Source organism: Aedes aegypti, chromosome 2, assembly GCF_002204515.2.
Source record: "Aedes aegypti strain LVP_AGWG chromosome 2, AaegL5.0 Primary Assembly, whole genome shotgun sequence".
NCBI lineage: Eukaryota > Metazoa > Arthropoda > Insecta > Diptera > Culicidae > Aedes > Aedes aegypti.
The window spans coordinates 407,547,029-407,570,949 of NC_035108.1; the positions used below are offsets into that span (position 1 = coordinate 407,547,029).

The window sequence follows — 23,921 nt, forward strand, 5'->3', positions numbered from 1 at the left end:
ATTCATAGAGAAATCTCTGGAAAAGTCACCGAAGATATTCCGAGAGGAATGTTTTAAAGAATATCTGAAGGTTTTCCTGGAGTATTAATTGCAGCTCTTTTGGAACTAGTCCCAAAATTTCGATTTCTGTGAAAAGTTGTAATTCGTCATCGATATATATTTTTTGTATGAGGCGAAAATCATGAATTATGACTTGACGATTGATCATCCGAAAAAGATTATGGTTGGTGTTTTGCATGGTGTCCAGATACTTTGAATAGTCATAGCGGTAATCGTGCAGCTATTTAGCAAGATCAAGTGTAGCGTCGTGAGTTCGAATCCCGCCGAGGATCTTTGCATAACGGAAATTTTCTCAATTTCTCTGGGCATATAGTACCGTTTTGATTCATATTACGGACACTTAAGACCACAGTGAAGAAAAATTCATCGAAAAGCATATGAAATAAATCATTCTGTATGATTTCACCGCGTAATCGAGTCTTGAAACATTTAACTTTCGAATGGTGGGTGAAGATTTTGATGGCGTAACATGAAAAATTTGAATTATATAAAAATGTGCGGACTTTTCATGATTCTTATTGTGGACGCTTCTTTACTTTTGCCTCATATTTCGGACACTTTGATTCGAATTCTGGACAGCTATTGAAAATAAGAAGCAGAAAAGTCAAATCATCAATTGAAATCGTCAAAGAAGTCACCGCTAAAGAGACGTCTAATGCAGTTTGGCATTATAAATTTTCATAGATACAGTCGGTGACAAAAGTTAGTAATCAAATGCAGTTTTTCCATACAAAATGTCCATATTTGGATGACGAACTACAAAAAATCTAAAGTTTTGTGTATACCAAGCTCACTAATTTTCAGTCATTTTCTGAGGAGTTTCAGAGTGTTGGTCAATGCGAAAAGTAAGCAACCGAAAGATTGTTTGATTTTAAAATTGTTCAAACTTCTCCTTCAGAAATTCCCCTTTAAAATAGTTTAAAAATTTTGTCAGAAATTATACCAGATCGTTACTATAGTGTAACAGCTAGCAAAAAACTGAAAAATTTTCAGATATGAGATAAAATAAATCAACAGCTTTCAATCTTCACCACTTTCAGTTCCACACCAAGTACATGTGCAAATCCCGCTCGGACAACGCCCCGCACATCTTCGCCATCGCCGACAGTGCCTTCCAGGACATGCTCCACCACGAGGAGCCACAGCACATCATCATGTCCGGCGAGAGTTACTCCGGAAAAACAACCAACGTCAAGATGTGCATCAAGCACTTGTCTATTCTGGGAGAAGGCAATCCCGGAGTTTACCAAAAGATTGAGTCCGGCTACAAAGTTATGTCCGCCTTGGTCAATGCCGGTACGCCTCTGAATTCGGACTCCACTCGTAGCATCGTTCAAACGCAGCTGACGTTTGGCTCGACCGGAAAACTGTCCGGCGCTATTTTCTGGGTGTACTTGCTGGAAAAGCTCCGCATTTCATCTACCAATATGTGAGTAACGGCGTTCCACAAAAATTAAATGTTCAAAAAGTTATGGTGCTCAATCCAAAAATGTTTATGGCATTTTTGCAGAATAAATCAGTTTGGTTCCGCCAGATCGAAATGATATCTGTGATAAAATAGTCATTTTTTATTGTCATATTCTGGATCATTTTTGTTAAATATTTATTCTAAAATTTATGAATGATTTTTTATTCCAACACCTGAAACCACTAATTGATAGTACTATTTAAAACGAAACGATCATTTTCGTGAGAAATATCTCATAATTCTCATTCTAGCATAAAGCACTATTGCTTTTCGGACATAAATTTGTGTTCTGGGCACACCCTAAGTAAGTGCACGAATCACAGTATGTACTAGATCAAAGCACGACACGATTCGAGCCCAAGCTAATTTACCGATTTAACCGATTCTCCCACTCTATCCGAGACAGGAACCAATCGAACTTTCACATATTCTACTACTTCTACGACACGATGGAAGCGGAGGAGCGGTTGCGTGATTTCTCGTTGGCAAGTGGCCGCCACTATCGCTACCTCCGCATCCCGGAATCGAATGGTGGAAGCAAGCTTCGATACTGCCGCGACGATGTGGCGGGAAACATTCGGGCGTTTAAAGAGTTTGAGCAGCTGCTCTTGGAGCTAGAGCTTACACCGGATCTGCTCGAAACTGTATACCGAACGTTGGCAGCCATTCTGCTGCTGGGTGAAGTACGATTCAGGGATAATGAAGGGGTAACCGAGTTGGAGGATTTTGAAGTGGCAACCAAAGTAGCAGCCCTGCTCAAATTGGACGAGAAGAAATTCCAGTGGGCATTGTTGAACTATTGCGTGATTATTCGCGGTTCGGCAGAGCGTCGCAGACATAGCGCAGACGAGGCAAGAGATGCCCGAGATGTACTGGCAGCGACGATTTATACTCGACTGGTGGATTGGTTGATCAACACGATTAATCATAAGATGTCTTTCGGGCGAGCCATTTAGTATGATTTTAATACAGAAATTAGACGTGCTAGAATTAATTTATTTTCTGATTGCAGTGGAGACCAGCATTCCATCACAATAACGGATCACTTTGGATTTGAATGTTTCCATCGGAACCACATCGATCAGCTGGTAGTGAACTCGCTAAATGAGCAGATGCAGTATTTATACAATCAACGGATTTTCGTGTATGAAATGATTGAACAGGTAAATGAACACTGGATATCTTGATAAATGTATTTAAATTAGATTAGTTTCAATCTTTTCGGGAGTATTACAAATTTCAATATTGAAATTAAGTGTTGTGATTCTGAGATTCCATACCTTTGGTGGCTAGTGAATACGATATAGGAAACCCTATCCCCCAAATCGTTGGATAGTAATAAAAACTCTGCAATATTAATGTGAAATAGTTTTGAATCCAACTTCCAAGACTGCACTAAAATTTCAAAGGCACTAATCTCGCGAAGAAAGCACTAGTAGAAAGCTTAAAATAAAAAGATCATCAAAGTTTGCCTATTGCTTTAGTTCAGTGTCTTTGAAAACGTGAGTGGCCATTGTGACGACCGTCTTTAGATTCCGAGATGTTTTATCATAAATGATGAAGTATAACACCAGTAACAACCTGGGTAACAACAATCCTTCATAAAATGAGAATTAATTCTAGAACTCAAGCAGTTTTCTGTAACATTCTTCTCTTATAACCACTATATTCTACTTCCTGACAATACGTTCCAACTGGGACGCAATCTGTTTCTTAGCTTAGTGTTCTTCACGCACTTTCACAGTTGTTAGCAAATAAATATCAGAGATAATATATGGAAAAGGTTTTCCAGATTTCAGGGTCAAAAAGTCTGAATAGATAAATAATTATATGAATCAGTCATTCCACACGAAGTTTCAAGAAGTAGTCCATAGTAGGAAATGCAAGGGTTTAGCTAAAATTTAAGTTCAGAATTTAAAGAGTGTACAGTACGGTGGTTCAAGGTACCATTTTTGCGGTCAGTTAATATTAGTGCTAACCCTCTAATATCCATTTTTTTTATTTCCGATCAAAATATCATTTTAATTATCTAAAATCGTTCTGAACACGTTGTGGGCAATTATTTACTCGCAAAACTATGAATTTTGGTTTTTGATTTTTATAATTTTTATTGTTCAACATCCCTATCCTTTTTTATTTTTTCTTAAAGCCTCTTCTAGTTACTGATGTTTGTCAATAATAAAAATCGAAGTTTTTGCAGTACTTTTAAAAATATTTAATTTTTTATTTTTTTTTTCTGTTATTTTTTTATTTTTAGTATGATTAACGAAAAACAGGTTTTAAATTATTTCAATACCACCAGTTCTTCTGTGATAGGCTGATCGTATAAAAATATAAAAGGTACGATTTTGTATATTACACGTTATATGAGCCCCAGGCATTTGAAGGTTATATGGGAATACAAGTTTTCAAACAATTTTCAAAAATACAAAAAGTTTCAAAAGTCATATATTTTTCTTATACGTTTTATGAGTCAAGGTTTAAGCCAGAAATAAAATTATTTTGATTTCCGAACTACGAAAAAATACACGAAATTCCAAAGTGTACCCCGTCTAAAGGCGGGGTTTTGTATTAGAGGGCTAATTCCCACACACGAAAATATGGGTTGCTAACATCTCAGGAGAGAATACGTTCAGCCGTTTGATGTAAGCGGTACGTGCTACGTGCTAGAAGAACTTCTAAGGGGGCAACTCAAGGAATCCTTAGAATCCATGTAGGAATCATTCTCTCGTTAGCAATAGCTTTAAGCTCTTAACTAACATAGTTTCACTTTTTACATTGGGAAAGTCTTTGTAAGAATCTTGGTCAATTAACGGGTGGAATTCTTGCGAGATTTCCTGGAGAAATACCGGAAGAAGTGTCTAAAGAAATACCTCACGGACTATCTGGTGAACTTAGTGGTAAGATCTCTGGAAGAAACATGACAAAAAATGCTAAAGGTATTCCAAGGAATTCTTTGCAGATATTTCTGAAGGAATCCTTTAACTCCGGAAAGAGAAAAACAAAATACATATTGGAACAAATAATCACGGAATAATTTTTCACTCAAACTATACCCGATTGACATTCGAATCTTAAATGACATACCACAAGGTAGATCGCGGAATAAAAACGTAAAAATCCCCCAAAAGTTATGACTTTGGCTTGCGAACAATTGATCGTTAGCACACATGCCGAGCGATTCATTTTTCGCGGAGCGGAGTTTGTTGTTAGGACTTGACGACTAATGGTTAATCGTTGTTGCTATGATCGCACGATAAAGAACAACCGCGATGCATAATTTATTTTGTCATGATCACTACATTTCCATCCTTGGTTGCAATACTAAGAGAAAAGATTTTCTGGAGAAGCAGGTTTCTCTTTAGAGACTTGGTCTCTATATTTATGCAAGTCTCTATTTCTGATGAAAGGCCTATAAGGTATCTCTTTTAACCAAAATATTCTCTAAACGATCTATTTTCCTCATCTTGCTTGCAGTGCATTCTGATGCAAAGTCCTACAGTGTCTCGAGAAGCTTTCAGAGACTGTTACTAGACCATTCTACTGATTCTTCAAGAATTTTTTCATATGTATCTCGAGAAAAAGTTTAAATAATTATCCTAGTGGTTTCTTCAGATGTTTCATCTGGAATACTTTCACGAACTAATACAGGATTCTCTCCAGCAAATCTTCAAGAGATGCCTATACTAATTCATCCATAAATTTTCCAAACTAAGCTTAGATGAATGTCTCAAGAATTTGCTTCTGTAAATCTTAGAACACTTCAACGTTACTGCATCCAGTAATTTTCTCAGGGATTACTTTGAAAAATTTTCCCAAGACTTCTAGGAGTTCCTCCAGGTATTATCACTAACTCCTTAAACAAATTCTACAGCTGTTACTCTAATAGATCGTCCAAAGATTCCCACAGAATTTCTTCCAAAAGACTCGCAAAAAGTTAATTTATGAGTTTTTAATGAAATTCATCCAGGTTTTTTTTTTTTCAAGAAACCCGACAAGAATTTTGGGGCCATTTTGTTTGCACTCATTTCACAGAATTCTTTCAAAAAATCCTCTTGTTGTTATTCGAGTAAATCTATTAGGAACAAATTATTCCTCAAATTCGAGTTGTGTTTGATCTTCCGACCTTGACGCTTGCTCCTGCGGGGGCCGGCGATGAGGGCAGGATCAAACATGTCGCGCGTCGATTGAGAAAAGTGAAAAAGTGCCGCTTTCGATTAGTTCTTTATGATCTTCCAACATTGACGCTTGCTCCTGGGCAGTGCTTCAAGAAAGCCCGAGTAGTTATATAGCCGAGCAAACGACTGAAGCTGAAAGAGGATTGTTGCTGCTCAATGATGACGGATCAATTGGTGAGCTCGTTTCATGCTACTGTTCCTATTCTATAAAATATGTATGACTGTACCGTTAATCGTTACAACGGTGAGATGTAAATATGATGTTTCAAAAAAATATGAATGGTTCGTCACTGTGAGTGTCGACATAAACTCTGATTCATAAATTATTTATGTCTAAATTTTTTTTTATTCAATACACCTTCTTCTTTTTACCTTTATTTTTGTAAACAAAAATAAAACTTTGAATGGTTCGACACTTCAAGTGTAGACTTCCGAAAGGTTCACTTTATTCAACAAACTTTGAAAGGTTCGTCACCTCGAGTGACGGCATAATTTTTCTCTACATAGATATTGTTCATATCAAATGAAAATATTATATTTACTTATAAGCATGTTTATATCTCACAAATAATTATTTATTATGGTCTAATCGCTTATGAAAGTGAATCCTGTGATCCAACGATCCTTCCCATTAACAAACATCCCTCCCAGTAACCTTTGTGGAGATGCAGAGGCAAACACGGTCTCCAAATAGCAAAGGTTACACACTAACATTCCTTCCCCCAATCCCACCTGACTGCAAGGACGTGGCCGGCGCCGTTATTGACCATGTATAAATAGAGGCACTGAATTATGTACACTGAAGAAGATTATGGCCAATCCCAGCCGAACTTCTAGTTGATTCTTTGTGCATTTTCACTGACTTCGGTCAATCACGGAATAGCAACCATTGATATGTGTAGTCAGTCTAAACTAAGCTAAGCTAAGCTAGGAACAAATTATTCCTCAAATTCGATTTTTTTTCTTGGAAATTCTCCAGCATGCAGTTCTTTCAAATATCTCCCATTGAATTTGTCAAATAAAAAAAACATATAACTCTCACAACATCATTTAAAATTCCACACTACTACTACATCTATTTTTTTTCCAAATAACTCTCGTTCATTCCTACACAATTTCTTAGAGACTTCGTTTTTCGAAAAGTTCTTTCACAGAAATTCAAAATTGGTTATTTTTTTTTCAATTTATCTTAACAATTGATCTAGAAAATCTTCTACTGTTTTGTCAAGAGTTCTTCTAGAAATCCTTATTAATCAATTCCGTTTTGATTCATACTACGGACAGCTTTTTATTCCGGACACTCTTCTTTGTATGGGAAACATTTCAAACGAAATGTTTCAACTTTTGCCGTTCAAAAGTTCGCACTTTCGAAACTAGTTTTAATTAGCATTTTTCATAAATATCGATGCAAATTTTCAATGCCCAACTGCCTTAGACGTCTGTTAAGTGGTTTGGCGATTTCAATCGATTATTTGACTTTTCTATTTATGATTTTCATGAGCTGTCCGGAATTCGAATCAAAGTGTCCGGAAATCAAGGCAAAAGTAAGGATGCGTCCGGAATAAGAATCATGGGAAGTCCACACATTTCCATTTATTTAAAATTATTCATGTTGCGGAATCAAAATCTTCACCCACCATTCGAAAGCTAAGGGTTTTCAAGGCTCGATAACGCAAAGGAATCATACAAACTGATTTATTGTATATGTTTTTTGATGAGTTACACTTCACTGGGGCCTTAAGTGTCCGTAATATGAATCAAAACGGTAATTACTTAAGAACATACACATGTTTTATCAAAGGTTACTCTAAGATTTGCTTTCGTCACGAAACCCTTCTGGAAGAATGCTTGAACAAATTTTTAAAGACTTGCTTGAAAATCCTCTTAGAGTTACTGGAATTTCCAAAGAAATCATAGGAACAATCTCTGGAGTCATTCCTGAAGGTATCCTTATAAAAATTCCTAGTCAAAATCTTAAAGAAATTCTGAAGGACAATTATGTAGCAAATCCTGAGAAATCCCTGTAAGCCTCTCTTGGTAAGTTTCTCGTTGAATATTCCAACATGTTCAAAACGGGAGCCTTGGAGGATGTTCTAGCAAAACCGATGGAAGAATCACCAGAAAGGACTAAAGAATTTCTTGAAAAATATCTGAAATTATAATGAAGTTATTCCTGATGGAATCTCTGAGGTAATTTCTGTAGTTATTTTTGTACTTTGTGGTTCCAGATTGTACTTTGAGATTTCCAAAACCAAATTCTTGGAGGAATTCCTTAAAATTCTTGAAGTGGTTTTATGGGAAATAATCACTAAATGAACTCCTGAAGAAAAATGCAAATCTCTCAAATTAAAATATCTATCCATCTATCCAACCTGAAGAAATGTTCGGAGTTATATCTTTGAGCAAATACCTAAGATAATTTCTGATGGAATTCCTTGAGAAAATCATTGAAAATGCATATAGTAATACACGTAATGTCACGAGGAATTTAAAAATAAAAGTTCTAGAAGTTCCTGTTTTCAAGACACTCAGTCATTCCTGTTTCATGAACAATTTTTAAAATTATTGGAAAAAATTTTAATTCTGAAAAACCTATTCTAGAAAATCAATCTGGAATTTAAGCAACTTTCAATTTCGTAACGTTCATGAGCTCTTGAACGTTTTCAAATGAAATGCAAAGAATTCATCATTTATATAAATTGTCACATTTTAATTTATATACAGGTCGGATTTGATAAGAGCTCTCACAAATAGAAGACACAAAATTATATGGCAGGATTTGCAGGAAGAAATCATGAAAGGTTTTTCCCAAAAAACAAACATTTTGTAAATATTTTTTTTTTTTTTTTTTTTTTTCAATTGGACCCTGGCTCCAAGCCCTTTTGGAAATTATCTAAAATTTTGAAAAAACCTCAGAAGCCAATACCGGCATTGAAAGAGGAAAACAAATTATTACTAACTCATTGCGAAACAGCTCAAAAACTCGCTATGCAGTTTGAAAGCGCGCAAAATTTTAATTTAGGACTTACTAGTCCAATTGAAAATCAAGTTACTCAGGACTTCGAAAACATTCTCAACCAAGAGAACGATTTCGAAAATTCCTGGGAGACTGATTTGGAAGAAGTGAGAGATATTATTAAAAAATTCAAAAATATGGAAGCTCCTGGCGATGATGGAATTTTCTACATCCTCATCAAGAAACTTCCAGAAAGTAGCTTAGCTTAACTAATATATTTAACAAATGGTTTCAGTTGCCATATTTTCCTGACAAATGGAAAAATGCTAAGGTTGTACCAATTTTAAAACCAGACAAAAATCCTGCAGAAGCTTCTAGCTATCGTCCAATCAGTTTACTTTCTTCCATCAGTAAACCTTTTGAAAAGGTCATTTTGAACAGTTAGGATTCCGCCATGGACATTCGACCACTCATCAACTTTTACATGTAACAAATTTAATTCGTTCCAACAAATCCGAAGGCTATTCTACTGGTCTTGCTCTTTTCGACATAGATAAAGCATTCGACAGTATTTGGCATGAAGGCTTGATCGTAAAATTAAAAAACTTAAATTCTCCAACATACATTGTTAAAATAATTCTAAGTTATCTGTCAAATCGTACACTTCAGGTCAATTATCAGAACTTTAGGTCTGAAAGACTTCCTGTAAGAGCTGGTGTTCCTCATGGTAGCATTTTGGGACCAATATTACACAATATTTTCACATCTGACTTACCTGAGCTACCTCAGGGATGTCAAAAATCTTTGTTTTCGGATGACACAGACCTCTCTGCCAAAGAACGAAGCCTGCATGTCATCTGTAGTAGATTGAAAAAAAATTTTCTTCACACTTGAAAAAATGGATGATTTCTCCTAATGCTTCCAAAACTCAACTAATAATATTCCCACATGTTGTTACGATTACAGGGGTACCAATAAATTGGTCAGATGAAGTTAAGTATCAAGAGCTCATGCAAGATAAGAATTTAACTTTCAAAAATCACATCACATCACAATCTTCTATTGCCACGATTAATGCGTTATATATTTAGGCTATGTTAGGTTAAGTAAATTGAAAACGTGTTTTTTCTCTTATAAGCAGGTGGAATTAACTCACCTGTAAAACATCTGATCTGCTACGGCAAATGAAATGTAATATGTTGATAACAAAATGTTAATAAAATCTTAAATTTGTTTTACCAGATTAGGATGATAGTGTTTTCTAACACAGAACACCGAGGTATAAGAAATGAATGTAATGTTTAGAATGATACTTATAAAGGAATTAAAAAAAGCTCTATAATCACTTTTTCCTTTTTTTCACAGGAAGAGGAACAAGTTCCAGTCGTCCAGTTGCACTTTTACGACAATAAACTGGCCGTAGACCATCTGATGAACAAACCGAAGGGTTTGCTCAGCTTCATAGACGACGCAAGCCGAGGTCGGCATAGTCAAAACTACATCATCGATTCCATCCACTCCAACAACAGTCCCTTCATCAAACGAGCCAGTGGGCATGAGTTCAGTATTGCCCACTACACGGGTCGCATTACGTACGATGCTCGGGATATGGCCGACAAGAACCGGGACTTTATCCCACCGGAGATGATCGAAACTCTGAGAAACTCAACTGAGCCCGTCGTAACAATCATGTTCTCGAATCAACTGTCGAGGACCGGAAATTTGACAATGGCTGCCGAGGAAGCCCTGGGCAAGCAGACACAGAAGCCCAACAAGAAAAAACGATGGGGCGCGGCATTGGTGGCCGAAAAGAGCAAAGCCAAGAAAATGATGAATACTTTGTCCAGAGGTCAGTACTCGCAGGTTCACAAAATGCGCACGATTGCCAACGTATTCCGGGCCACGTGTTTGGAGTTGATTCGCACTTTGGCTATTGGACCAAATAGTGGAGGAACACATTTCGTTCGGTGCATTAGATCGGACCTGGAATACCAACCGAACGGGTTATCCAAGGAAATGATCCGTCAACAGGTCCGAGCGATGGCTATTCTGGATACGGTTAAAGCACGACAGAAGGGATTTTCTCATAGGATCCCGTTCCAAGAATTTCTGAGGAGGTATCAGTTTTTGGCCTTCGAGTTCGACGAAAATGTCGAGATGACCAGAGACAACTGTCGGCTGCTGTTGATTCGTTTGAAGCTGGAGGGCTGGGTAATTGGGAAAACGAAGGTGTTCTTGAAGTATTACAACGTGGAGTATTTGTCACACTTGTACGAAACGCAGGTCAAGAAGATCATCAAAGTTCAAGCGATGATGCGAGCGTTCCTTGCAAAACGAAACATCGCTTCAAAGTTGAAGAATATACACAGGGCTTCAGGTAAATGGTTATGTCTTAGGATATTCGTAAACAATTACATACTGACATTCAAACTGATTATTTCCCAGTCCGAAAACGTCAAGTAGCGGAAAACCCAGACCAGGCTGCCCTTAGGATTCAAACCGCATTCCGTGGACACATTGCCAGGAAAAAATATTGTCCATTGATAAATGAGCGTACGGGAAAGCTGGACCATGATACTGCAGAATTTATAAAACCCTTCGCCGTTCGTTGGAGAAAGAAATCGATGTATCAGATCCTGTTGCAGTATCGTGCCGCTCGCTATCAGGATCTTGTCAACTTCTCACAACAGGTATTATTATCATTACTCGTTGCGGTATTAAAGGAGACTCTAATAGTACCATGTTGTTAGGTTCACATCTATAATCAACGGTACGTTGCGGGTGCCACAACCTGTAGTAACTGTATCTTGCTGGAGAGGATTGATCCTTCCCAGCGAAGCCGGGCATTGCTTGGTCAACCACGTCCAACGGTATGGAAACTACGCTTCAGATGGGATGAAATTCCATTCTTCGATACAACATACATGTGCGACCCTTCAGCCGCATCGTACATGTACACCGGAAATGATTCCGACACCGAAGACTGGGACGCTCCGCTGCGTCGGAGAAAGAACCTGTCATCAGACATCACTAGATCGGCGCAACGTGGCCACCCGAACGATCCTATGGATTACGGTATGGCTAATGAACCGTTTCATCGGGACCCAAGTTTACCGATCAGGAAGTAATGATTATCACTTCTCGAATTTACACCATGACAATTGGATTTCATTCCGCAGATTATCGCCCCGACACAACGCAGACTACCCGGTACGGAAGTCTCCGGTCCACGCACCAGTGAACATGTCTTCGGTTTACTCTCCGGTTCCATACGCTCGCCAAAGCATCGACGACATTCGCAACAAGTTCGACCCAACGTCCTACGAAGACCCGATGATGAAATCGGCTATCTACAAGAAACGTCCAGCTCCGAAAGCACCGATCGTAATGGAAAAGGAACCGTCTCCACCGATCGAAAGTCGAAACTACAAGAAACGCCCTGCACCTCAGCCCATCAGACAGTGGGAGCCCAGAGCAGGACCGGAATACAGTTACGAACCGAAAGTTACGCCGACCAAGATTAATCCCATCAGGGAAATGCAAATGATTGGCAAGAAGAGTATCGATGAGGTAAGAAGTGCAATTTTAGCATTTAACAATTTGTACAAATTCTTGACGATACAAACCCAGACTTTCAGGTCTTCAGGTCTCTTAAGAAATACCTCCAGAAAATGCTACAGAAGTTTCTTTTGGCTAATCACTTTAGAATACTCAATAATTCTTCTGGTAGTTCCTTCTAGAAACCTACCAGAAAATCTTCAAACAGTTTCTCCTTCAATTTCTTCTCCACATCATCTCCCAGATTTTTTCCAAAGATTATCCTCGGGCATGTAATTTGTATGCTGACGTCCGAGAAAATAATGAAAGAAGCGCGGTATCGGCTTAGACTGCAGATAATACGTAAATTCTCCTGTTTCTCCAAAGATTCTTTCATGAATTTCTTTAAGCATTTCTGCATTACATTCTGAGAGCAGTGTTTGATGAACTATTTTCAAAGTATTAGTATTGAATATTACCCATATGTTCTCACTCATTTCAGAACGATAACACGGACGACGAACCGCCCTTCAACTTCCAAGGAATGCTTCGAAAGACCAATTACAACAGAGCATCGATGAAACGATCCAATGACAACCAAAGAATGTCCTTATCCAATTTTGACTTCGATGATACAAACAACAATAGCAATGGTAACAACAACTCGTACATGGATAGTTTCAAACGCTCCGATTCGAACGTAGTCTACCAGAGTAAGATTGGCGACAATCGTCCCAAGTCCTGTCAGGGTTTGGAAAATGAAAGTGGTTCTACGTCTCCAACGCCACGTAAGCTTTCACTGGCACACGATACGATGATGTTCAACGAGGCTACGGCCGGTCCATCGCGTAGTCGCTCGACGACTCCGTTTGACGAAAACAAGAACAACTACATCCAGGAGGAAATCGCTCCGGGAATATTTGTGGAGGGATACGTTGCCGACATTTAGGGGATGGTATTACGAATGTCATCTATTTTAACTGTTAATTAATTGTATTATGCAAGATTAAAGCTCCTTGAATGTTTCACCATCCTTAGGGATTATTTTGGAATAGACGAAAGAAACCCTATGATTTACACTGGTAATAATCAAATTTTATTGCAACAATCTCAAGTGAATGACAACTGGAAATTTATGAAACTTCGTATCAGAGCACTATTTACAGAGAATCCTTAATTTTAAAAGTGTTCCACAATTCTGAAGCGAACAATAGACACATTGTTATAATAGCGGTAGTATTTGGCAACAGGATTTCATTGGAGCAAGGGTGATTCTGGACAGCAACCGTTTCCCTTCGACTTAATTCAAGCTACATGTTTCAATCAAAAGAGTATTATTAAATCTCACGCATAGTACCTAACCCTAAACTTCTCCCCAACCTCTTACTGCGTACTGAACGAGATTGGAAACGAGTTGGATTCTGATTTTTGTCCCTGTTTCTGAAGGTAAATCTCCCGGTTAGCTTCCTGAATGGCTTCCCACAGCTTGGCCTCGGACATGATTTGCCTCATCAGATCTTCGACGGCGGGTTCCGTGTTCAGGTCGATTAAATTGGCCAGCGAGTCCTCGTTGGGGTCGAAACCTTCCGTCACCTTGGGTCGATTCTGCTCCGAAGTGAGCGCGTGCCTGTGAATCATGTTAACTGGCGTCACGGGAACTACACTGGAACGTTTCTTGCCACAACCCGTGAAGGCGTTGCAAAACGGTCGTTTGGCTGGAGGAGGTTCGTTGCTGTATTGTTTGTAGGCACGTGGTTCCTAGTGTTGAGAAAAGGGGGGGAATAATTGTAAGCAATCGATTGTCTAATTAGGGCTGAGACTTCTTACCCTATCCACAACGCCACAATCTATCACATGCGCCAAACAGAGAATCGTAACAGCCAGCGCCAGGAGGATGGTGACTGCGGTGGAGTTCATCTTTGTCGTCGTCGTTTCTTTCTTCTTGCCTGGATCAGTTGCGCGGCTGCAATCGGGAGAATAAACAGAAGACACTCGTTAATTAATAGCACGATATGGAAACGATCCATCACATGCATTCACATTTTCCCACAAATAAATTTCAAGGTCCTGACCCGGAAACATGAAAGGCTTCAACAGGATTGCCTCAAGAAATCAATCTTATGGAAAGCAAGGAAGAAACCAGGAAATGATTCCTGTGCTGTCAGCAATAATGGCTCCATCGTCTGGCCGAGCAAAAGTGTAGTGTGGATGCTTGTGTATGTGGATATTATGCGGTAATTGATAACAAGTGTCGTGACATGGAGTCCTGGCGCGAACATGGAAGTGAAGTAGCATGTTTCGAAAAATGGGCTAGTGGAAAATTGTGTGTCATTTAGAGTTTGTTCTTTCCCCTCGGCATGCTCGTCGAACTGATCTGAAACAGTGCGGTGCTGTGATTTGACATACAATTTCCATATAGAGAGACGGCCATTTGACGTTATTTTATAACTAGACTATGCTTTCAGACTAAACCGAAAAACAAACTTCAGTGCTGGAATCCTCATTAACGATTTTGTTACGTGAATCCAATTAATCAATACTTTTTCTTACGAGGTTTGTAAATTGAGTTTCGACGAGTCAATGCAAAATTATGTATTGGAATGATAAATTTCGCGGTAATGTTTTTATTTATTTGATTTAGTATAACATGTTGAGCCATTTTTTTTTCGTTGCTGAAGAAACAAATTCCTGATGTTTGCTGGGCTGTAATCCCATATGAAGCTTAATTATATGGTTTGCTCTCATTAATATCTCTTCTCTTATTTGTCGGATTGAATTGCTCCCTTCAACAAATTTCTTTATTATAGTTTGAAGAATGAGTTGAATGGGATGGTATGTTTGTACTTACATTCCCGTCCCAATGTGTTTGAAACATTTTCCAATCTTCTTCATAGTAATTTCTATATAAACCTAGATCATAGCTGGGCCACCTTTAAATCACCACAAAACATGCTGAATATTTCACCGAACACTATGTTTGTGGTAAGAATGGTAGGGAAAATATGGGAGATTGAACCGCCCGGGCACGCCCTAGAGATCTACAAATCTATGAAAATCTTTACATATGCAAGGAAGCTCTGGGCAATATGTTGCTTGGTTTATGTTGTTGTATTTTAAAGTTATGTTCAAATGTATAAATATGTGGTGCCTTCCAAGAACTTCCTGGAATACAGATTTTTAATTCAACTTACGTATTGGACGATTGATACATTACTTGCTTTTAGTAATTCATGGAATCCAGATAACCTTAAATGGAAAATATGTTCGTGGGCAATTTGAATCATCCAAAAACTTCCTAAAATATAATTTAAATCCATGAGCATAATTTAATTGCTGTAGAAAAATTTTAAATTCAGTACATGCCAAGTAAAACTTGAAGAAATAAACTGCACTTCTTGATGAAAATAACAGAAGCTCTAATTCATACCTCTAAGATACCTATGAGCATGAGCATGAGCATAGATGACCGTACAATTCGTAGTTGCCACTCCGTGATTGACCAGAACAATCGAAGTTGCACAGGGAATTTATGAATGGGGCTTGGGATTAGCTTACCATTCTTCAATGTGCACAAAACGAGAGCTCAAATTTTAAAAGTCAATAACGGCGCCGGCCACGTCTTTACGGTCCGCGACATAACTCGAAAAACGCATTGCACCCCGAAGAAGTGTTCATCACTCGACCACGCAAGAGCAAGCGACTCGATCAATAGATCAAACACCACTAACGATCAGCGGCGCTTTTTCATTTCACTACTCGACCGACGCGCGACACGTTTGATCATGCCCTCGTCACCCGCCCCCGCAGGAGCAAGCGTCAAGGTCGAAAGATTAAACACAACTCTTCATACCTCTAAGATACCTATTAGCATATTAACTGACTGTTTGATATTTATGAGAGCAGTACTTGTTTGGCAGAGCCATGTAATTGAGCTTGAAGAACACTACGGCCCGCTTCAAAGTTCTACATACACCACGCGGACCCCTTCAAATTGAAATTCTTGGAATTAATCAGATTAGAAAAAATCTCATTTAACGTCTGCAAATATGGATAATTTATGAGTGAAATTATGCAAACAAACATCTGCTCATGTGGGTTTTGAAATCACAACTTTTACTTGCTTGAGGAGCGCTTTGTCCAAGTAAGCTACTAAGCCACTCATAATCCAAAATATCTGTCAAAAAAGTCAGAATGATCGACAGACTTGTTACACAACGTAACAAAAATGACATTTTCGCGTGTCTCAAGGATCAAATTATGTGTCTCTAGTAGATTTGGCGTTGCTTAATCTGATGCTGTTCTCAGAAATATTCCATCACTTCACAATTTTAAGCTACAGGTCGCCAAAGTTGTAAATAACACTGGTTTATTTGATGTTTCCATGAAAATTTTAAGTATGATTTATCAAAACTTTAAGTGATCTAATCCACCAAACATCCAAATTTAACATTAACTTCCATTTGAGACATAATTTGGTTAAAACACGACACTCATTTACAATAGATTCGTGGACCCCGTGATGAAGCTTCACGGTTCTTCACAGACCACCGGTTGGGAAACCCTATTTTAAATCAAATAAATTTTAAATAAAATTGATCATTCATACAACCGAGTGAACCACGAATGGTATAAGAACGTACGTCCAAAATCATATATTCATACGTCAAAAATCAGCACCCCACAATATGCCAAATTCTGGACAAACATTTCAAAAGGGCACATCGACATTGGTAAACATTGGCTTTGAAAGACGCTGTTGAGCCCAATTCAACTCGATCACGCTCACCAATACCACTATAAGGAAGAGCTAACACCAATCTTTCTGATAGTGGTGTTAGTTTGCGTGGGCGAGCTAAGAAGGGCTCAAAAGCAGCGTTTGTAAAAAAAAGGCTCAAGACCTCTTGGGCCCTTTTCAAATGTTTGTCCAGAATTAATCGTAATAAACGTCACTGCGGTTCATTTATGCAACATAGATTCGTGTCAAGCTGTATAAACTGACAGATCATATATCAATCCAAGGTAGCATTAAATAAAATTGCAGTAATATATAAATAAAATTCAATCATCTACTGACGATGGGTCTCGAATCACGTCGAGACGAAGCAAGTGTCACTGTATATGGAACTTGCATTCATAATAGCAAGATGCACTATCCCTATTCTAGAAAAGCGCCATCTACGTATTTAAGCTTTGTGTTAGATCACCAACTGCGTTACTGCAAGAACAGCTGTACATACACATGGAACCATCAGATGCTACTCGGAATCAGTGTGTTAGTATTGGTGCTCTGATCATTATTACAAAGAATAACAGCTCTGGCCGCGTTCGAATGCAGGTCAATTTGAGGTTGGGAAGGAAATGTTGACGTGTTTCTAGCTTTAGGGAAACCTTGAACTTGAATTGAAACTTGACTTGAAACTTGAATTTAGGTAAACTCGAATAAACCCAAATTTGGCTTATTCCACGCACATTCGACGCTGGGTCAGAGCATCTCTCTCTCTCTCTCTCTCTCTCTCTCTCTCTCTCTCTCTCTCTCTCTCTCTCTCTCTCTCTCTCTCTCTCTCTCTCTCTCCTCTCTCTCTCTCTCTCTCTCTCTCTCTCTCTCTCTCTCTCTCTCTCTCTCTCTCTCTCTCTCTCTCTCTCTCTCTCTCTCTCTCTCTCTCTCTCTCTCTCTCTCTCTCTCTCTCTCTCTCTCTCTCTCTCTCTCTCTCTCTCTCTCTCTCTCTCTCTCTCTCTCTTTCTGTTTTGATAACATTGCTGTAGCGAGAAAGGCAAAACAACCCAACTGTGGATAATAACCAAATGCAGTTTATCCAAATTTTAGTTAAAATAACTTATTTTATGAGTAGTCTGATTTTTCCGTGTACCTATTTCAGAAGTCATCTGTTGACCACCATAGTAATTTAGTCACAGAATGAATGTCAGAAAATTGGAATCATAGAGTCGTGTCTAGTAAATATTTAGGACGACAATGATATCATTAGATCCGCTTGGTTAACTCTACTTATAATATAGGACGACAAATACCATATTCCATTTACTAATGTTATGCGTCTGAATCATATTAAAAACCGTCAGAAGATTGCTAACACTGCTGAACACGTTTTTGTCTCAAACACCAGAATATCTCTATTTTCTTAATTGAGGGTTGTTGAATTCATTGCCATTTCCAAAAAGAGCATAGCACGTCTAGTTTTTGAGATATTGACTTCTGATAATGCAAAACTTGACTATTTCAGCCAACTTGCATGCAAGTTTGTCAGCTTGTATGGCAATTTATTTGCCTAATTCGCCATAGAATTCAAACTCCATGTTTATAACGATACTTATCAGTACCAAATGTAATGAAGACACATAATTTGATCCTAGAGACACGCAAAAATGTCATTTTTGTTACGCTGTGTAATTACATCTACTGGTGATAAAAACCACAAGAAATAAGTACCAAAAAGAGGTACTCGACGGAGCAACAGATGTAGCTAAGATGACAATAACATAATTGAATGATCTCAATTTGCACACATTTGGGCCTTAAATAATAATATGCTAAGCATTCTTATTCGTTCTAAAGAAGTATAGCTTTTTGAAATAATAAATATAAACTTCTTACAGACAGACTGCAAGAGGCAAACAATTTTTTAACGAACTGAACTTCTTCGATTCATACGAACCAAATCATGTTTTTTTTTATCTAGTTCGTACATTGAGGTTCTGGCGTACCGTCTCGAATTCCGAACATGATTCATTTTTTAACATTTTTTAACAAAGGTAAGGATTGATTTTTCAACAACTTTTACGTGTAACGAGCTTGAATTGTAAAAGAATAATTGTATTCACAGAATTCAATATCCTGTGAAGAAATTTGAGTATTTTTTTTTAAATCGCCATTAAAAGTCGAGTGTTTGGAGTTTGAAACAATCTCGAAATTTGAGACAAAACTGTAACTTCGTTCTGTTTCTGGCTTTATATCCATACAGCCACCCAGGTAAGCATTCAATGAGTATCATGTTGCACGAAATTCTCTTTTGTGCAACAAGGTCAGAAGGCGGTAGTGTTGAACTTCAAACACAAAGAAAAACAATACGTGCCCCTCTGGTTGTCAGGTTTGTATCTTAGCGAATTTGAAATGATCGATGGTTATACCCTGGGAGCACAGATACTACACACGAAATTTGATACAGAATTTTTTTTTCCAAGATGCAAGATAACTCCAGTTTGCAAACGCCAATCAAGGCAGGCTTAGTGAAAATCGCTAGTTTTCATTTGTTGTGTACCTTCGATCTTTCTGGACAAACATTGAAAAAGGGCCACAGTTTTCTATGCGTTTAATTTTCAGTTTCATTGGAAACAGTAAAATGAGCTCCATTCCAGTACATTACATTCAATTAGAATAAACGGTACTCTCGTGACGTTACTTTTGAATGTGCATGAATTGATTCTTATTCGATTTTTGCTACCCTTGATGAAATGCAAAAATATGCTTTGGCTAATTACGCGCTTTTATCATATTTGTTTATTGTTTCAGATCCGGGTTCACAGTGACAGTTCGTGACAGCAAAATATCGGCTCACTGTGACGTAGATAAATTTTGTTTTGGTTTTTCCCTCCCAGGTTATACCTAGCACCAAACCAGTGGTACAAAACTGAAAAAACAGTGTTTGTTTTTTTCTTTTTGGATAGTTAGATTAATATTAATGTTATATAACTTCATCTTTTAACAAACGTTACAGGGGGCTCGTGAAATGAATTTAAGATTGCATCCGGTTTCAGAAAATCATAACGATCAGATGTTAGAATCCAGATCCAAGGTATTCGCCAAAGTTGAAATATGATTCGGGAGCTTTTCGAAAGGGTCATCCAATTCAAAATTATAACTTTCGGTAACAACACTGCTCGATTGTCATAAAAAACACATTTTAAGGGGACTATGGAAATTCAAAATTGAAAAATGTTTGAAAATACCACCTTCATAACTTTATTACCATCCTTACGATAAAATAGCGTTCTGCGAAATTTTTAGGTTTTTCGGTGGTGATTTAAAGGCGGCCCAAAGACGATGTAGATTTATATGGAAATTACTAAAAAGAAATTATGAAAAATGTTCCGAACATGTTTGTACTGTAATGTAAGTACAAATTCATTACCTCATAGTGCAAACTCATTCTTCACATTAATAAAAAAAAAGTAGCTGAACAAACAAATTATGCTTGTGATTGTTGCAGAAGTTCACAAGGCAAAATTACCATATGGAGCTCAATAATCACACATAAATTCATTAATATCTCTTCTCCATTTGCCGTATTGAGTTGCTCTCTGCGGCAACTTTCTTTATTAGTCTTTGAAATGTAAAATTTCATTATGCTAAGAAAAGTTTGTACTTACATTACAGTACTAATGGATTCTGGGCATTTTTCAAAATTCACCCATAGTTTTTTTTATATATCGCGACTCCAGTTGGAAACCGGAATCATCGACACGCGACAATAGATTTTTCTCAAAATCTATGCGTTGGACCTAACGTCCTGCATAGTGCGCTGGACATTGGATCTAGTGGACTAACCAGCGCACCTTGCCCGACGTAGCTCCGACGCATGGGTTTGAAGAAAATTCGTTTTTCGTGTGAGAATAGTATAAACCTACATTGTCTTTGGGCAACCTTTAAATCACCACCGAAAAAGATGACAATTTCACAGAACGCTATTTCTATCGTAATGATGGTATGGCAGGTATGGGAGATTGGATTATTGAACTTTTATGATTTTTGAACCGCCCTAATGGGGATGTTGGGGTGTTACACTCCCAGTTTTCAGGTGCAAAAGAAAACAAATCAATGAAGTATTGGTTATATTTTTGTGATTTGGGAAAGTATTGTATCTGGCCATATAAAAAAACGACGAATTTTGTATGAAGGCTGCAACCTGCAGCATGCAAGCATGCTCAAAAAGTGAATAAAACTAAGTCTTATACCAAAGTTTAAATCCTATTTTGCATGGTTGGTTGATTTAATTACCAAGAATTCAATAAATCATGAATTGAAAAGCCAGTTGCAACGAATTCAGCAGCCCCAAATTCACTGTAGATACATGATTTTACTTTTGGGACAACTGAAAAATCAACAAAAATAATTGGCGGCTGGCAACACTTCTTAAATAAAATCTATGAAGTTCAACTATTTCTTATTTGCTGGATGTTATACAACTGGGCTCTTCGAAATAGTTGAAGCAATCGTTTCACGATATGTATTGTGTTGTGTTCGGAAAAGTTAAAAACAATTGTTCTCGCTAGCAATATTGCACCACAATGGTCCAAATTGGCAATTTAACAGGAAATTTTGATTTTTTAATTTCTTTTTTATCTTAGATATATGATGTGTTTAGATATTTTGTTCATAATTTAGTTTTGCATCATCTTACAAAAAAAATAATGGTGGTCCTTATTCAAGTTCATTTTTTTAGCTGATTTGTGACTGCCCTCTTTAACATAGTTTTAAAAAAAAGTTGTGAGTCCATTTTCACAAGAATGTGGCCTTCAGAAGAGCTGGAAAAAATTGGAAATGTTTCACTTTACTTCAAAATGTTGCATATAGGAAAGTTCTAGATCTTGTTGAAACCAAAAACTTTCCCGAAGAAGTGTTTTGTAGTAAATACACGGTATTTTTTTACGCAGTCTATTTTTGCGACGTGAAAACCACGTTATTTTAAAAATGAACTAATAGGGTGCAGAGCTACTTGGGCACTTCCATGAATCACTTTGGCATGGGGGGTTTTTCTTGTCCGAATTGTCTGAAACTTCGCAATGAGAAGCTCTTTAGTACGGCGCATAATGTGGCTAAATATGAACTCTGCAGCTTTCAAAAAACCCCACTGCCGAAGTGAATCAAAAGTGCCAAGAAAAGGATCCGGCTCCCTAGACTTGCGTCAAATTTTTGTTCTCATACAAAACAATGTTCTACATTGTGTTTCGTATGGGCATGAAACATCGAGAAACATTAAAAATTTTCATCGTTATTCCAAGCATATTCAGGAGTCTGGATATTTTCAATGGGATCCTGAAAATTCGATGTGGAATTCCAACAGCAATACATGCGGGTTTTTCCTGGAGATTGTAAGAATTATTAACGAAATTGTTAGCGTCATCTTGCGAGACATTTGAGATTATTTAAAAGATCCTGAATATAGAAGCTTCCACTCGAAATTCTGGATACATAATTGGAATATGGTCTGGTGTGATCCTGGAATTAACAGCCGAATCTTGATAATAGTCTTTTGGGTTCACCTGTAGACTCCTAGCAATTACCTGCGATTAACATGAGAACTTTAATGAGTCTAAATGGGATCTCAGTTGGATCTTGGAATTCCTATCGTAGTTCTCGGATTTTCTTTTTTTTTTTTTGAGTATTTTCATAAACAATTAGGCATTTTCAGCGGGATATCCTTGGAATACAGGGATATACTGAAGACTCTTTGCGAGAATATGTGAATTTCTATCAAGCTTTTGCAAGGTTTCCCAACGAAAGTCCCAACGAAAAGAAATCAATGACGAATCCTGCCCCCTTAAACTTTCAGACAGAATCAGGAGAGTTAGATCGAAACCTTCAGCAAAGTGGGACCATAATATTTTCTGAAGAAATCGCCTAAAATCAACGGAAACAAAAAAAAAAACAGTTTTTTCCTATGAAATGGTCCAATTGTGCACTGGAAACACGGTACGCATAAAAACACAATATCCCATCATCACATTATTTAAAAACAGCTGTTTTTTAGTAAAACTGGAGTGGTCCACTATCACTGTCTAATATTTTATACATGGTACCAATAAGATCCTCGACCAAACACTCAGCAAGGTCTTGCTCAATAGATATGTGTCACGCTATGACTATATGAAATTTCGCAACTAGCACTTTTACATTTTAAAAACTCAAGCAGAAATCCAGCCCATTTTTTTTAGTAAAACCACATCCATAGTATTATCAAAGCCACAGATTCAACTTTGTTTATACCCGGTAAGATTATAGGGTATGCATCGTCCACTGAGATTCACTTAATTTATTGCATCTTGCATCCAATCGTATCCCATCAATGAATTTGCGCAATGTTCACATCCGGCAAATGCTCACTGGTATGTAATATTAAATAACATGCTTTCCTCCAGCAGTAATCCGTGGAATATTTTACCAACTGCATCGACACACAAACATGCATTCTTAGCCGTCGTAATTAATCATACGCCAGATTTAACCGAAATTCTCACTCCACAACACGAAACATTCCAAACACCGGAATGCATTCTTACGTTCAGTCACCTTTAGTTTGGCGCGCAAATTCTCTCGAAGCAGTGCGTTGCAATACAAGTTTTCCTCCGGAAAAAGCTGAATTTCACTCCGCTTTGCCGAAATGGCTTTCTCCTGTCTTCCTGGGGTTGATGGATGGATGAACAATCGAAACTGTGAATCCTTTGCTCCGATCCCGGTGCTTTTATACAAGGATTGAGAAGTGTCGTCGTGCGGGGTTTGGACCTCCTAGCGTGCGATTTTCTTGTCGATAACCCGATCAATTCGGTCGGCGGATAGGTGCGTTGGAGCGACAGCTTCCCTAAGAGGGCTTGTTATTATTATATAAATGCATAAATGACTTTTTTGCATAAATATTCTCGAAGGATTGGATATCCCATTCTCTCCCTACATTGTTTCCGAACAGGGGTGGTGTATTGTGAATACTTTTTT

At 37.8% G+C, this 23,921-nt stretch overlaps 2 protein-coding genes across 3 annotated transcripts in view; one reads left to right on the forward strand and one right to left on the reverse strand.

Annotated features, from left to right (window-relative positions):
• The window catches only part of LOC5564852 (neither inactivation nor afterpotential protein C), a 32,897-nt gene extending 19,667 nt beyond the window's left edge, over window positions 1-13,230 (forward strand). Inside the window, exons 6-13 of the mRNA XM_021847312.1 lie at window positions 1,101-1,489; window positions 1,935-2,483; window positions 2,541-2,691; window positions 10,028-11,039; window positions 11,108-11,352; window positions 11,413-11,786; window positions 11,842-12,232; window positions 12,702-13,230. Coding sequence (XP_021703004.1) covers window positions 1,101-1,489; window positions 1,935-2,483; window positions 2,541-2,691; window positions 10,028-11,039; window positions 11,108-11,352; window positions 11,413-11,786; window positions 11,842-12,232; window positions 12,702-13,148 — 3,558 coding nt within the window. The 3' untranslated portion in view covers window positions 13,149-13,230. The remainder of the gene's footprint in view (window positions 1-1,100; window positions 1,490-1,934; window positions 2,484-2,540; window positions 2,692-10,027; window positions 11,040-11,107; window positions 11,353-11,412; window positions 11,787-11,841; window positions 12,233-12,701) is intronic.
• Window positions 13,231-13,272: 42 nt separating this feature from the next.
• Window positions 13,273-23,655, reverse strand: LOC5564839 (cardioactive peptide). 2 transcript variants are annotated; one of them, XM_021847313.1, is made up of 3 exons: window positions 23,492-23,655; window positions 14,027-14,162; window positions 13,273-13,957 (listed from the first exon to the last, which is right to left on the reverse strand). In XM_021847313.1, the coding sequence occupies exons 2-3, from the start codon at window positions 14,114-14,116 to the stop codon at window positions 13,583-13,585; spliced, it is 465 nt and encodes a 154-aa protein (XP_021703005.1). In that variant the 5' UTR covers window positions 14,117-14,162; window positions 23,492-23,655; the 3' UTR covers window positions 13,273-13,582. The 2 variants fall into 2 exon arrangements, with proteins under 2 accessions (XP_021703005.1, XP_001649193.1); XM_001649143.2 differs by having other exon boundaries at window positions 23,502-23,654.
• Window positions 23,656-23,921: the final 266 nt, after the last annotated feature.